Genomic DNA, 17,427 nt, shown 5'->3' with positions numbered 1-17,427 from the left:
GGTTAGAGGCGCTTCCGCCGCCCCGTTGGCGGAAGGCGCCTCTTGCCCTGCTACCCCTGCCAAACCTGTTGAAGGGCTGAAAGGACTGACCTTCGAAGGTTGGGTTGAAAGCAGGGGAGACAGTGTAGGGGGTCGAAGCCTGTGCCTGCTGAGGTTGCGTTAGAAGCACAAACTGTTGTTGTGGCTGCGCCTTGGAAGTGGATGGTTGCGGTACTTGTGATACCGGAACCGCCTGTACTACTGTTTGCTGCTGGAAAGCCTGGAAAGGCTGGAATTTCCTAGGCTTCTTCTTGGATTTCTGATTTGATGCGGCCGATTCCGACTTCCGTTTGTTGATCAAACCCCAGCAAACCCTCAGGCTCCGGTTAAACCTAGTTGCCTCGCAGTGAACTTTGTTCACTACCAAGGCTAGGAAGAGATCAGCGCCCCAAATGGATGAGGCTAAGAGCTTGTTAGGCTCATGTCGGATAGTGGCCTCTGCCAGGACATGTTTCCTGCAATTTTGCCTAGCTATGATGAAATCATATAAGTCACATTGCATTGAGTACGATTGTGACTTTGGAATGATTTTGAATAGCGGCTCTTCTCCGTAGATTAGAGCCGATACCTCCGTCATAACTAGTGAATTGAGGGATCTGCACAGTCTCATCCTGGCATCGAATTCAGCCTGGATGAGGTTGTCTGATAGCCTGGGTAATCTCTCGCTGAACTGAGAGATAGCGCAGTCTGGTTTCAGCTTTCCCACCGAGAAGGTGGCCGGAAGATCTAACCAGAGATCGTCTGTTCCGGGGAGCAGGAGGGATGTTGGTTCTGTCTCCTGGAGCTGTGGCATTGGCTCATCCTTCATCGCGGCTTGCAAGGTGAGCTCCGCTACCTTCAATGTGAACGGGATGGGGGTCTCCGTGTCCACAGTGAAGATCGTGAAGGCACTCTTAAAGGTTTGAACCCTTGTGTTGACACATTGCCACTCCTCCAGGTTCCGTAGCCATTCACGCTGTGCTTGATCCCGAGAGAGGATTACAGTCTCCTTCGGGATCTTGTCTTCCCCTCTCATTGCTGCTTCTGTAAGGCGGGCATAGCCAATGAAGGGGGGCTGTAATCCTTGCGGATGAAACTCGAAGTCCTCAATCCTTCGAGTTCACAGCCCCTCAATCGTTAGCATGCCGTCTACAAAGGGAGCGCGTGGGAAGCAATCCTCCAGGGGTTGCTTGCCATAAAGGTAGGAAGGGTAGACGAGTCCGGCATGGTTTGAGGCACCATGCCGGACTGTGGAAGACCTGTCGCAGAATTCTTTCGGAGACCTGCAATGAGGTTCTCCTGAGTGACTAGCCTCTCAGAGATAGCTCGGATAGACTGGCCTGACTCCTCTAAAGAAGATGAAATCTGTGTGAACATCTCCTGGAACTTATTCTGCACTAAGTTCCTGACCAAACTGCCCATCTGCTGCATATTGGCAGAGATATTCGCAGAGAAGGTGTCTGGGTCAAAAGGGGAAGGTTCTACCTTTTCTTTAGGAGTCCTAGGCCTGGTTCCCTTAGAGGTCGAAGGCTCAGGGTCGGAGAAGAGCTGAGCCTTGTCCCTAGAAGACTTGGACTTGGAACCCTTCAAGTAAGAAGTCATTTTAGCCTTGTCCGCTCCGGGATGGTGAGCCGAAGACTTATGGGCAAGGCTAGAACCTGACTTCTTCGACAGTGTCTTCTGGAGCGATTTAAAGTCATGTTTACCTTTGACTTTAGGGATCGCCAGGGCGTACTTCGGTCTGACCGACTGAACCTCCCGATGAATCCCTGGAAGGAAGTAGATGAAGTAGGGGAAGAAGCTCTAGATGGGCTCAAGGGGAGACCTTGAGCCCCTACTAAACCTGTCTCACTTACATCCTTACCTGTGCCATCTACCGTCATGGGCTCTAGGTTTAAGTCCAGTGCTGCTACTTCTTTTGTAGGACATCTTGAGTCGACGGTTCCTCCGAGGCTAGCGCAACTTGCTCCTGGATGGTGGTAATCAAAGGAGGCGCCTCTCATGCCGGGGAAGATGAGGGTGGCCATCTCCTTCGACAGAATGTAGGATTGGCCCCTTGGTCACATTCCGTCCAAACCCACCAACCTAGGCCTTCAGGGTTAGAAAGAGCGGAATCCCGGATCGCTTGGACACCCTGAAAAGAGAGGGTTAGTATTAATACTTAAGATTACTCAAGATTAATTTACAATATACGATGATTGATATACAGTGGGGCATCGCTTATCACGGATCAGTATTCACGGACTCCAGTTAATCACGGGTTTTTTCTTGGACCGTTTCTCATTGTTACATCACTGGTATGAATCGCTGCATCACGGGTTTGTTGTGTGCGTATGCGATGTTTCGGTAGGCTAACCCTCGGCTGTGGTCCGATAACTACCAACATTCATTTAAAGACTCATATAATGATATAACTGACAATAAAGGTAATAAAACCATTCTCACCTAATATATTATTGTCCTATCTTCGAAATAAATAGCCTATTCAAGGTTTTATGTACGACGTTCATTGGTAGGCTAAGCGTAGTTGCAGTGCGATACCACCAAGTACACAAACATTCACATTATGATATTAACTGACAATAAAAAAGGTAATAAAACCATTCTACCATATATATTATAGTCATATCTTCTTATAAATAGCCTATTCGAAGAAATAATTCCACATCATTGCACTCAACTTATCGTCGGAGTGGTGCAGCCACAAAATGTAAGGATATACCTTTACGTACGGAAAATGGTTTATGTATACGGTTTGCGTTCAAAGCGACATTTTTTTGTTTTGATAAACTTTTAGAAATTTTAATAGTAGTGGTAGTGTAATTACAGTAGTAATAACATTAAGGCTAAAATTAATTCGAACTTCATATTATTTTGGCAGTATTCGTATATAATTAACTCTGAACAATGAAGTCATACAAACGCTATTTGTCATAGATTATCGTAAGTATTGCTGTTTGTTATTGGCGACGAAGCGTAAACGAAATACATAAAAGCATTTTTTACCTTATATATTATCGTCATATCTTCATAATAAAAAGGCTATTCGTGGAGTAATTCCATATCAGTGAAATCAATTTTATCTATGCGAGGCCAGCAGCTGACAAAATGTACGTACGTATATGAAAATCAAAATTATGGTAGCGTTCACAGCAAGATTTTTTTATCTTTCAAAATTTTTATAGTACTATTCATGCTACGTAGTAATAATGTTTGGAATATACGTAACATTAATTTTCAATACAAAATATCATCGTTATTTTGGTAGTGAATAATAGTTTAGAATATCATACATACACTGCATTGTTATGGGTTTGTGCAGTGATAAAACCAAAATAACGTTCTCCTTTAAGTCAACGCGTTTAGGAAAAAACATGACATAGAATCGACTTTGCGACTTCGTTCACTTTGATATTTTTAACGATACAATAAAAACTATCATTTGTTTTACTACACCAAAACCATCTTCACATAAGTAATTTTTCGTAAGATATGTGTTGGTTACAAAAGCTAGCTTATACATAAAAGGCTTTTTATAATTTAAGTTCATCTTAGATAATACATATGTACCCAAACTCATTGTGGGGGAAAATTTTACTACTGTTTCCTTGGGATATTGAAATACTTTAGCATTCATTCAAACCACTTTATAATATAATGCATAAATTACTAGGCTATACATATTACATCGTATACAAATACTACATTTACAGTTATATACACATACTTTTTTATATACAAAGTTAACAGTTATTACACATACTTTTATATACAAAATTAATCATATGAGTAGTGATCAGACGACAGCTGTGCACTGGGACTACGTACGTACTACTTGGAAGATAAAACAAAAAAACAAAAATTTTGTTGTTGTTAGTCGCCGGGATAGATTAACATTTTTCCAGAGATTAAAGAGCTGAATTTTGTTTTGAAGGTATGTCAACCGCGTTAGTAAATAGGTATCATCTTCTAAGGAATTTTTTTTTCTCTTTGCGGAAGAATCTTCAAGCCATTTTGCATTCAAATAAGTAATGAGAAGAATCATTCTATTCTTTCATGAAATCAGTAAAATACTTACACTAATAATAAAAACTAAAACTACGTACTGTATGCAAAAACCACATACATCATCGTTAGCTTCGTTTTTGTGTGTAAACGTTCATTCTAAGAAATTACAGAGTAGTATAACTAACACCTGATTGGTTGGTTGGTAGCCATGGAGAATCTGTTATCCAATGACTGCCTGCTGCTTCGTTCTATTTATAAGACATACGCCATGGACTGGCACGAGGTTTGAACGTTACCATGTTCGTGATTTTCTGACTGCTGACGGCAAAAATTACTCAATAATTTTCTTTTATAATAATTATTCCTTCGTGAAAACAATAATATAATATCGCGGTTGACATACCTTCAAAACAAAATTCAGCTTTTTAATCTCTGGAAAAATGTTAAATCTATCCCGGCGACTAACAACAACAAAATTGTTTTTGTTCGTTTTATCTTCCAAGTAGTACGTACGTAGTCCAGTGCACAGCTTGTCGTCTGATCACTACTCATATGATTAACGTTTGTATATAAAAAGTATGTGTATATAAACTGTTAACATTTGTATATAAAAGTATGTGGTATATAACTGTATGTAGTATTTGTATATCGATGTAAATATGTTATAAGCCTAGTATTTATGCATTATATTATAAAGTAAAGTTTGAATGATGCTAAAAAGTATTTCAATATCCGAGGAGGAAAAAACAGTAGTAAAATTTCCCCACCCCACAATGAGTTTGGGTGCATATGTATATCTAAGATGACTTAAATTATAAAAGGGCCTTTTATGTATAGCTAGCTTTTGCAACAACACAATATCTTACGAAAAATTACTTAGTATGTTAAGATGGTTTGAGTAGTACAAATGATAGTTATTGTATCGTTTGTTAAAAAATATCAAAGTGAACGAAGTCGCAAAGTCGATTCTATGTCATGTTTTTAACTTTAACGTATAGTGGTATGAAGGAAAAACACCAGTGTGTCGTTAGCGATGCGTCTTTATCAATATAGTGGTATGAAAATACCACATGGTGTTGTAGCGATACGTAATCACAAAGTACAAAATCCTTTTCCCGGACCAATCCTCAGAATTTTACGACTCTTCAACTTCAAGATCGTTATGGTAAAATATTATTATAGAGTCATACTTATTGTTAAAAAATTCACAAGTTGAAACTGCAAAAACATGATATTATATTTTGATTGTTATGTACATATATTTTTTGTGTTTTACGGAATGTTTTTTGTTTTGAAAATAATACCTATTAGTGAACATTATTGGTATTAATTGTCCCACTATTTTATTATAGGTGATCTTAATTATCTTCACATTCATTAACAGTATTATATTAATATTTATTTAAAATAAACTGTAATTAATAAATAAAACAAGTAAAAACATAAAGGGAAAATGTTTTTGCTGCAGTAGTGGTGTTTGATATGGCATCTGACCTCACATTTCCGAAAATCTGAAAATTCCAAAAACCGAAACATCGGAATGTTGTGTGTACTGCACATTTTTTTAAACACGCACACAAATGTCTACACATTTACTGCAAATTACAGTACGTACGGTATTTATTCCTGGGAAAGGAGGAGAGAGAGAGAGAGAGATGAGAGAGAAGAGAGATGGAGGGTTGAGAGGAGATGAGGGAGAGAGAGGGGAGCAGGAGAGAGAAGAGAGAGAGAGAGAAGAAGATTAAGGAACTCCAAGGCGTGTTATTTTATACAATTTTTTATTTTATTATCTTGGGAGTTTATTTAACTTCTTGAGATTTTCTATTCAATTCTCCGAGATTAATAAGAAAATTGCCGTAAAATTGACTAGCATCAGCACACATCTGAATGACTCGGCCAATTAGCAGGGGCTAAACCACCAACCTTATGAACTTGCATGATCCTACATGAGATACATGACAAAACACAAAACCACTGTTTATTGGTGAAAATTAGGGGGGTTGCACGATATGGGAGATTGCACGTTATTCGAGTATATACGGTATGTGATTTTTTTAGCCTTTTATGGAACAAAATCTAGCAAGAAATTGCCATTCCCAGTTGGCAACACTGGCCTACAAACCGTTTGTTTGTTGTTGTTATGAAAATGGTGTGCGGCGCGTTCTTTAATTGTACCATATAAACGAGTTAATTATGTGGCATCCAAAAAGCACCCTGATTCTTTACTCTTATGGGAAAGACGCCTAAAGGTCAGATGAAGGTTTTTACTTTTGTGGAATATACTAGTATTAACGTGTTGTGACGAAGGGAAGAGATGTTTCGCTGCATACTGTTGGTAGCATTATCGTTATTATATTACTGGATTGCACTGCAAAATCGTCGCCATCTTTTATCAACATACTAGATTGTTGGTGAGTACCCATTATGATTTACATATTTGAGTTCTCTTACCACTCATCCTCTCTTTCCTTGTAAAAAGAGGCCCACCATGCGTATGTAGGCTTCTAGCTGTAATCCCTAGGCTAGTAGGCTACATATGTACAGTAGTACATATACTACATTTATTTTTTAAGGCTAATTTTGTACAATAACTTTAAAACTGTCTTGAATTTAGTTTTAGGTGATAGTTGAAAACATATTGGTGTCTGAACTAAAGTAGGCAGTTATAAACATTGGAATAGTGGTCTTGGGTGGTAACTATTAAAGTAGGCAGTTTTAAGCAATTTTGAGGGGGGTATCATGGATAACACGGTATTTACTTATCACGGGGGGGCTTCTGGGCCCTATCCCCCCGTGGATAACGAGGCCCCCCACTGTATCACGGATCATGTTAGTCACTGAAGTCATTGTGTCAAAGTGTACAGTGGTCCCCCGTATTCGTGGGGGATGCGTACCAGACCCCCCCGTGAATAGTTAGAACCCGCGAATGTTTGGAACCCCTATAAAAATGCTAAAACAAAAACTCTAAGAAAAACCCACTAAAAACTTCCTCCTACATGGTTTTTTTTTTTTTTTTTTAATAGTTTTATCACAAAAAGTGCATTTTATGATGAAATTCATAAAAAAACCCAGGAATTTGTGGATATTTTATCATAGAAAAATAACGCGAATGCGCGAATTTTCCGCGAATAATGCAGGGAAACGTTCTTGAGAGAAATCCGCGAATGTGTGAGTCCGCGAATCTGGAGAACGTGAATACGGGGGGTCCACTGTAGTATCCGGAACATTACTTACCCCGGAGGAGACCTGATCCACAAACTCATAGCAGATCTTGCAGCTCTCATGGTGCCAAACCAACGACTCGTTGTACCGGATCGCACAGGTAGCTGTGGGTCTGGCAAACCTCATGCCCACAGGGGTTCTTGCAGCACGGCATTACAGCCTGACTCCATACAGTGGGTGACCTGTAAGTGAAATGATACATGAGTATCAATCACTAACATCCTGGACTAAGTCCGTGATATGATATATCATAACACCAGAATGCTCCGGAGATTAAAAAGATAATAAGGATTAGTCTCTACCTGCTCTTCTGCCGTGTAATGTGGTGAGTGTCGACAGGATCGGTAAAACAACTTGAATCAGTGTGTCTCCGGCGTTGCCGGAGGACAAAAAGATCACTGAAACAGGAGTAGCACCTAACCTTTACGCCGGAGCGAGGAGTACTGGAGCGGCGAATGAGGAGCAGGAGGGACCAATAATTATTGGCGGGGTTGACAATACGTCAAAAACTTAAAATTAGAATAAGTAGGTGGTTGAACCCGGGTAGGTAGCGGGGTCTCCGCCAACTTAAACTACGATAATGGATGTTAAGAATAAACATAAACATGCATGAAAACTTATTCTTGAAATGATGCCGGAGCCCACCTGGAGTCACTGGTCCCTGGGACCTGGCTGTGCCGGGGTCCTGACCCGCCGGAGCGGGAGGGTGGTGACTCGTGTAGGGGAGCACGGCAGAGAGCTGAGCATAGCCGAGCCTGTGGCCAACCGAGACTCAGCCAGGCAGGAGTCCCCTGGTACTCTATGGGGAGAGCGGTATGGAGCCAAGCCGGCGTCGAGTCCCTCCAGCTAACTCCCGTATCCCCAGCGTGGTGGGTAGGAAGGGAGGGAGCTTGGATCAGTTGTCTGGGACAAACGTGCACGAGCGTATCTCCCCCTAGGAGGGGGAAGAGAGCATGGGGGACCGACGCTGGGTGGCTCAATAGCGGTCGCCTGGAAACCTTCTCGGCCGTGGGATGAACCACGTGGTGAGAAAGGCCAATGCGATCCAAGGTGGCCTAGGCCAGCCAGAACCGTTCTCGATGAGCATGAATACAAAAGTAACATCCTAACAAAACAGGGGGAGTAGGAAGAAAATATGATGAAAGGAGAGAAAGAGGTCCTCCCCGGAGAAGCTGGAATCGGACCAACCGAGAAGGAAGGGCAAACCTGGCGACTCTGTGCAGCTAGCCTATGCTGATACGTAGAAACATAGGGCGGTGACCAGGGTGGCTCAGGACATGAGAGAAAGGACCAGAGTCCTTCTAAAGAGCCTATCTCATAGAAACCTGACAACTAAAAGAACATGCATGCATATGAACTCTAAGCTGAAGGAAACGACGTAGGCTACAAGCCTAGAGTGAACTCGTAAACAAACCCCTGTGTTGAGATAAAATACGTAAGTAACACGTCAATAATGCATCATCAAAAGAATAATAATGTACTGCTAAATTATTCGAGCACAAACGGTATAGAGGACCGAATGTAGCAAGAAAAACAAACAATGGAACATGGTGGGAGCGAGCTGCGCATGGCGGCTCGGGAACGATGTTATTAAACATTAATAGCAGTACTTAACTTGGATGCAGAAGAATCTTGACATTGCATGATGAAGATGAAGTAATTCCAGAACGAACACAACACAGAGCAGAAAATATACGTGCGGTGTGGATCGTGCTAACGAAAGGAATGACGTCAGAGGCCCTAGCCGTAACGGTAGCGAGGAGTGGGCCTTAGGTTGGCTCCTCTTTAGTATAGAGATTTTGAAGAAGGATGAATCTAAATGGCAAAGGACCTCTGGTAGTGGTTTCACACGCCCCAGAAACCATACCGACACCTTTAAATAAGGTGAGCGAGCCAGAATATTCTGGCATTTCCATATTAGCTTTTTTCTCTGGTATGTTAGCAATAATTTACCTTAGAAATGTGTGCTAAAGGGACATTTCACGTAGCGACACGGGCTGAGCCCAGAAAAGATAAATTTAGGGTCACAAAACCATGATAGGCTGTGGGTATAGTGTAGGCTAAGCAACTATATATGTATACAGTGGACCCCCTGTATTTGCGTTCTCCGGATTTGCGGATTCACACATTCGCGGATTTCTCTCGGGAACGTTTCCCTGCATTATTCGCGGAAAATTTTACGCATTCGCGGTATTTTTTCTATGAGAAATATCCACAAATTCCTGGTTTTTGTTATCAATTTCATCATAAAATGCACTTTTGTGATAAAACTATTAAAAAAACAAAAAAAACCAAAGTATGAAAATTTTTAGTGGTTTTTCTTAAGTTTTAACTAACAAAATAGGCTCTGTAGCGTTTTTATAGGGGGTTCAAACATTCGCGGATTCTAACTATTCACGGGGGGGTCTGGTACGCATCCCCCGCGAATACAGGGGGGACCACTGTAGTGGATTATAGTACTGTATTCCCTAGTGTGCTAGGCTAGGCTAATTTCATTTCATGCTTTTTTTTCAAGAAAACAATGGGGGTGGGGTTTTTATAACTTAACCCCATTGTAAATGGGGAAATACCTCTACATATTATTATGTTTTTATAAGAGCATTTTTAATGCAGCCAAATTAAATTTTCTTAGGTGTATCCAATAGAATTAGATATGCAAATGTGGAAAGATAGAAAAACATTGCCAGAAAAAGCAAAGTATCACAAATTAAAGGAAAAGAAGCTAATAAACTCATATTAAATTAAAGACTGCATTCATAAGAAAACAAAGAAATTGTAGTATTTTGTTGGGAAAGTAGGGTAAATACTTGTATTTCGTCAGCAAAATGAGGTCCTTTTCCACTCAAGATCAGTGATAATATTACTGATTCTACAAAGTGTTATCTTCAAATGTCTAAAGAATAAGGCTAAGTACTAAGATTAATAGGGTATTTACATAAGAATGTTTTGTTTTCAGGGGTGTATTATCACACGAGATCGAGACCACTCCGATTTATTAAATCTCTGGACAACAGCTAATGGGTCAGGATCCTGGTACCTTGTGCAGACTAATTATGACCATTGGAAACAGCCGCCCTTTTTTGACGACCGTAGAACACCGGCTAATCAGTGTATGGTGGAGGGAGGAGCAAAGAATGCATCTTTAAGACTGATTTATAATGTGTTGTCAACAAAGCCTGTCCTGAACAAGGTAACTTCTTGTATTATCAATATTGTTATAGCTTAAGAAATGTAACATTCATTAATGGTTTTTCCTTGTATTTTTTATCATGTATGTACAGTATTTTATCATATAGTATTTGGTTATTTCTATGCATTTTGAAAATCCATAAATTTGTATCTTGTAACCTTTCTTGCTTGATTTCACATAGACCATTTTTTCATATGGAGCACTCCTTAATTATTCCAGCCTGTGATCGCTTTTTGCTATAACACTTTTTCTGTGTTAGCTTTTGAGACCTCATTGTCATCCTTATCAGGCTTCTAATTTGTTAAAAATTTCTGAACATTAACTATTGGTGTGAGGATGATAGTCCTACACCCATTTCCTAACTGGAGATCATAGGAACCTGTGTGTGAACAGTATCAAGGTTTTAGTAATGGACACCCATCCCATTAGTGACCAGTACCTGTGTTGCTAAGCTACACTTATTTTGAGACCATTGAAGTAGCAGATATAAGTTTTTTGCTTTCTTTGAGCCCACCCATCCAAATACTACTAACTAGTAAATCCTGTACAGCTGAACTTCACTGACTTGAAGACCATTAGCATAAAAGAATTATTACTACTTAGGGGAGGTATGGACTGTTCATGTAGTTAAGCTTAGTAGCTGATAGAATGTAAGATTATGCTTGCACGAAAAATGGCTTTATGATTGATCTCAGTTTCAGAAATCACAATTTTTAAGAAATTAGAACACATCTTTACATAAACCATTGAACGCTTTGCATTCAAGCATCAGTAACTTTTTTCCTTTGATAATCATATCTGGTTACCCACCGACTTTCATCTACAGCTTCCAGATCTGTGTTCCAAGTACAAATGAATATTTACTCTGATACGAATAGACTGGAAACTTGAGTTCATTCAGATAGTGTTCTTAGCCAACAAGGGGATAGTCAATTACTCAGTATGCTAGTTTTTACACCACCTTAAAATTAAATTTACAGTAGATGAGAAAATTATTAAAAATGTTTTATATAAAATGCCATTGAACCTAATTGATACTGAGTGATTGACTATAATGTTAATGTATAAAGCAACAATTTAATTACTCACAGGCTGTGTAATTCAGTTAAATTGACCAACTCAAATTGTTTCAAGGGATTTGAGAAGGGAGGATTGAGTGGTTACTCCTGTAATTATAGAACATTATTTTATGATCAAACAAACTCAGTCTTCATAAAATAGCCTTCCAAACTGTACAGAATGCATCCAGCAGCACAAAGCAAAACAAATTTTAAAAGAGAGAAATGTCCCTGCACATGCTCTACCAACTCTCCTATCTTGACAGGCTCATTCAGATGTGCCAAAACTAACTGAGAGAGAGGGGAAGCTAGGAGGGCACTAGCATTTATGATGACTGGGTTTGTGCAAAAATGTTTGTTTTAAAAAAATTTGCTAAGACAATTAATGAGTTAACACAACCCATTCATCATAAATGTTTCACTGGAATCACTATAGGCTAAGGTAAATGGAATTTTTGATCGCTATTTTAATAAGGTATCCCCCTTAGAAATGGTCATCAAATTCAGGACAAATGAACCAGCCATGGTTTGATGATACATGTAGATGAGCTTACCATGATAATCAGACCAAGTTCAACACATGGAGACCAAAATCATTCAATGAAAATTACACAATTTTTTTTGTTGGTCTCACCAGGAGAACTTACCATACAGCTGAAAGAAATTACAATAAATCTAAAAAAAGAAACTTGAAGGAATTACTCGGCCTCATCTGTGATGGACCAGATTGTCATCATCTAGCTTTGGGTCAGGCTCGCCTTGCATTCCACCACTACTAACATTGGTAGTAGATTGGTTATTGGCCTTAGGAGAAAGGCTGAACTGTCTTCACGGAGCTTTTGAAGTTAAACAATCAGCTGAGGATTTCCTCTCCCTAATACTTTTCTTCCTGAACCTATTCTTTAAAAATTTGCATTTCGCTCTAGGGATGTTAAGAACATTCTTGATAATCTTGATAGCAGAGTGGAGATAGTCCTGATGTTTTCATCCCTTTGATTTTTAAAACAGTTTCTAGTGTGTACTCTTCCAAGATTAGTAGATTCTATAGATTTTTATGTCTACATAGTATCTTTATGGATGAGCACAAGCTTAGTAAGCCGGAACATCGTCAAAAAATCCTAAGAAAACCTTACTTTTAATGCTTTGGGTGCATTGTAAAACTATGTAAACTGCATTCTCTTATGGCATTTTCATCAAAAAACCTTCAAATATTGATTATTTGCATTTTTGGTGTCATATTTCATCTCCCAGATGAGCGTTATAGGCATCGTAACCTTGGAAATAACGTCTATTGACAAGCGTCGTAACCTCGGAACATCGTAAGCCGACACCATCGTAACCTGGGGACTGCCTGTACAGTGCCTGTTCCAAAGAATGGTATATCTGCAGATTGCTTTAACTATAGGCCAATTTTGTATTCTCCCTGTGCCCTCCAAAGTTACTGAAAAAGATGCTTTTTCACTCCACTATACTATAAGTATGTTAAATCTTAAGGATTGTTAGCTGATAGTCAATAGCATATAAAAAACTGTAGGTACCTGTGATGCTCATTTAGAACTTGGACATGTCATTTGCAAGAGAACCTTAATAAGGGTTTTTGGTGCAAAGTAGTAATTCAGTTACATTTTAGTGCTGCTTTCGATTTAGTAAATCATAATGGGCACTTGCGTGTTATGATTACTTAAAGATTTCCTTACAGGTAGGCAGCAGGGAGTTGCTGTTGATGGGATCTTTAGTGAACCAAGACCTATTGTGTCCGGAGTTCTATAGGGTACTGTTCTGGCCCACTATTCTTTTTAGTCTATACAAGTGATATGGTTGTTGGTTGGGAAAAGAAGAGCGTTCCAGTATGTCGATGATGCAACACTTGTGGGTGTAGTAAAGTCTCCGCTTATGAAAAATGAAGCTGTCCTCAGCTTCAGTCAGAACATGACCAGATCAGTGAATGGTGTATACTCAACCCCCACTATTCAGGTACTCGGCAATTTGAGGGATTTTCTGTGGAAACCTATCAAAAAAATTATTCGCGGGAAAAGTAGTCACCCATTCGCTGGTTTTTCTTGGAACATACCTATAAATTTTACCTATTCATGGATTTTTTTCTTTTTTCATATAACAGTATTCTCTATATTCATGTTATTTACTGCATGAGAACATTAAATAATAATGTACTACAGTAATCATCATCATATCTTATTGTGTCATCCATGGATCCAATGACGAGCATTAATGTTAGCTAGTTTAAGGTCGTCATCTGTGCAGTGGGTGCTTAGGGGGCCACTCGCAAAGAATAAGGGTGATGGATGGGTCTTCTCCACATTGATTCTTTGCTCTTTGACTGATTTCCTGCTTACAGGTTATCACCAGTCTTGGCAACCTTAGCCCGGGCTCGGTTTAGATGTGATCCATTTTTTTCCCTGGTAGATCTTTGCCAAGGGTAAGACTCAGATGTTCGGGAGAGGCTTCATTGGTGTTGTTGGGATCTTTATCTCTCCACTTCGAGAGTCTATAAGTATGGATCATGAGTCCACCAAGACCAGTCGCTGTTGCGAAGTTGCGATGAGATCTCAGACGTCAATGCTCCTCTTGATGACCAAATAGAGGAAGATGTGTGTTGGACATTTCCTTGTCATGCTCCATCTATGTGTTTGCTTCACGACGTACATCTGGTGGTGATATTGCCTCCAGTTTGTACAGTGCTGGTTATGGGGTTGCTCTTAGCATGCCAGTGATGGTGTGGCTTGCTTTGTTCCACTCAGGGTCGATTCTGTGAGCATAGGAAAACCATGCCCACACTGCTGAACAGTGCTCGGCTGTTGTAGCAGAGCAACTGCTGTCTGCTTGAGGGTGTCTTGGTTTGTGCCCCAGGTGGTAATCACCAAAATGTTGAGGAGGCTGTTCCATGACAGTAATATTAAATAAGATTAAATAATAATCATACGTAATACTGTGCACTTGGTACTACCTATAATAATGATACATTAATAATAATAAGATTAAATCATACAGGTGATGAATTAAATGATGATGATGAATTAAATGATCAGTCCAATGAATGATGATGAATGTATAACTGCACAGCAAACTAGAGGAGTTTGGAGGAATTACATCTCTTCTGAGGGTGCCTCTTCACCTTGTCAGGAGCTGCTTTGTCAGGGGTTTCAGGAGGCACTGCCTTGTTGAAGAAGTTGAACATGTTTACGAAGGTGCTACAGTAGGGCTGCATGAGTTCATTAATAGTATACAGTTGACCCCCTGTATTCGAGGGGGATGTGTTCCAGACCCCCCACAAATAGCTAGAATCCGAGAACACTAAGAACCCTATAAAAATGAAATTAAAATCCCTATTTTGTTAGTTTCAAACTCAAGAAACCCACTAAAAATGCTTATACTACGTGTTTTTTTTAATAGTTCTATCACAAAAATGCATTTAATAATGAAATTGATATGAAAACACAGGAATTTGTGGATATTTCCTATATAAAAATACTGTGAATACATGAATTTCCAGTGAATAATAGGTGATATGTCTATAGAGAAATCTGCAAATATGCTAGTCCGTGAATGCCGAGAACACGAATACTGGGGGTCCACTGTATATCTATTGGAAACATTTGTAGCCCTTTCCTTCATTATAATCCAGTGCCTTTATCATTGTTCTCAGCTACCTGACTTTCTTAATAAATTTGTACAGATCATGAAAGTATTCAAAATCCTGGTCCGTTGGTGGGATAGCAAGGAAGGCAGCGATCTCTTTAACAAGAATGACCTCCCTAAGTATTTTGCCCTGTTCACTCATCCACAATGCAGGCAACTACATTTAATGGGCTGCTACTTCTTCATCACTTTTCCTTCTCTCAACATAACTATCATATCTGCTTTCCCCCCTCATTGGTCATTAACTGTAACTTCTCTGGTGCTTAGGTTCTTTGCCAGAAGAAAACAACTAACTCCTTCTAACTTCAAAGCCTGCTGGCAAAGACTGAAACGGAAGAAGATAGTCAAAAGCTCAAGGAAAAGACAAAACTTCACAATATGTTGAAGGAGGGCAAAAGTTACGCAGCGATAGGGCACTATTTTGATGTCAGTGAAAGTGGTACATAAAGAAGAAAGAGGCCAAGATACAAAAATACTGCAAATACAAGAATTTCCCACGAATAATTGGTATATAAGGTCTAGAGAAATCCGCGAATCAGAGTCCGTGAATAGCGGGGGTCAACTGTATATGTGTTGATTGTGTAGACCAGTTAGGCAGGATAAATCAAGGGCAGACATAAACAAACCTCACAAACAAATGACGAGCACAAATCACAATGTCGTACAAAAACATTCTCAATATGTAGAGTTAACATATCCCCTCTCTTTTGAAAGAAAGCAAGAAATCTATATTTAAAGCAACAAGCATATGGCTTAGGAAAAATATAAAATTATCTAATTATATAATCTATTTTAGATTATATTGTTTTACAAAGTTGAATCTCCCTTGTGCAGTCTGCTGTTGCTTCATTGTCCCCTACTTCGGTAGACGGACATATAGCAACCTGGCAAGTACGTGCAGGTGTTGATGATTTGTCCTCTGCTGCTTCTGTTCCAGTGCCTGCTCATCATCGTAAACATGTTAAGGCGCCAGTGAAAAGATTGAAGGTTGATAATACAGAAGTGGTTCAGCCTGTGCATTTACCTTCGTCTTCTGATGATGCTGTTCGTGATTCACCTCTAAGAGGTTCTCGCTCTGTATCTAGAGTTTTGCTTCGCATTGCCGTGTTCCGTGAACACGTACGTGAGCGTTTTGTTGTGAGTGTTCAGGTTGGTGTTCCTGGTGTTGTGCTTGGTTCGTCGCAGAAGTCAGTGCACGGCTCCAGTCAGGACAGGTCTTAGGTGTCTTTACTGGTTGGTGCACTGGGTCCTTTGGCTGGTTTGTCTTTGGTTGATGATTTGTTACCTGCAGTTTGATTGCAGAAGGTTGTTGTTTCTGGAGAAACTTCTTCGGTGATGTTGCTGGATGAAGGTGATTTGGATAAGCCTTCTTCTTCTTCACGTTGTCAGTGTCCGATGCCGGAGCAGGAGGAGGGAGAGATGCAGGAGTTTTTGTCGTCTTTTGCTGAGGTTACTGAGCTCATTCGTGGGTTCAACAATTTGCTCGGAAGCTTTTTTGAGTGGTACTCAAGATCACAAGTCCTCTTTTCAGCTTCCCCTATCGGGACATGTTCAGTTGGTCTTGCAGTGGATGAATGCCTCGGTGTCAGACCGAGACGGATCTCTTCGGTCAAGGGGTTCTTCCAAGTTGCTTCCTCCTCCTCTCATGAGGCATAGGAAATATTATGCTTACTAACTCTGTCTGTTTGATGCCTCGACATCTTAACCCAGACGTCATATGGTCAAGAGCCAGGGTTTACATTGGAGGTAGGATGTTTTGGCTATGGAGTCTACGGCAGCCTCCATGTTTCAGACAGTGTCATGGTTGAAATTGTGGTTGACGGCCATAGCCAAGATTGCATCTGATAGGTCTGCAGAAGGGTTGGTGAAGTGCGTCTTTCCTTGCCAGTTTGTTGCATGCATTTTCTTACCTAGCTCATCTTAGTGTCAATTTGTGGGTTAATCTTCTGCTGATCAGATGAGATGGAGCATTGGTCAAGATGGTGAGATCAGTTGACCTGAGACCTTGTTGGCACTCAGGAATGGGGATTTGTTGAATTCTCAGTCTGTTTCCACAGACTGAACTGGAGGATGCGATAGACCGTCGCCGGGCTGACATGAAGGACAGGTTAGTGCATCAAGCTGTCCCCAAGTCAGTCGTTCTCGTCGACTTCCTCTTCCCCATCCAGCGCAACATCTTTGGTTAGGCCCTCTCAGTCTTCTTAGACCAAGTCTGACAAACAGTGTCCGTCTCAGCTCTCTTACAAGCCAAGGAGGGGCTCCAGAGGTAGAGGC

General features: G+C 40.2%; 1 protein-coding gene across 3 annotated transcripts in view; it reads left to right on the top strand.

Moving 5' to 3' along the window:
* LOC135195058 (acid ceramidase-like) overlaps positions 1 to 17,427 on the top strand; it is a 338,079-nt gene that overhangs the window by 204,060 nt on the left and 116,592 nt on the right. For all 3 annotated transcript variants that reach the window (XM_064221412.1, XM_064221411.1, XM_064221413.1), the window contains one exon: positions 10,205 to 10,438. In XM_064221412.1, coding sequence (XP_064077482.1) covers positions 10,205 to 10,438 — 234 coding nt within the window. The remainder of the gene's footprint in view (positions 1 to 10,204; positions 10,439 to 17,427) is intronic.

This window comes from Macrobrachium nipponense, chromosome 15 (genome assembly GCF_015104395.2).
Source record: "Macrobrachium nipponense isolate FS-2020 chromosome 15, ASM1510439v2, whole genome shotgun sequence".
NCBI lineage: Eukaryota > Metazoa > Arthropoda > Malacostraca > Decapoda > Palaemonidae > Macrobrachium > Macrobrachium nipponense.
This window is presented reverse-complemented; position numbering and strand designations above follow the sequence as displayed.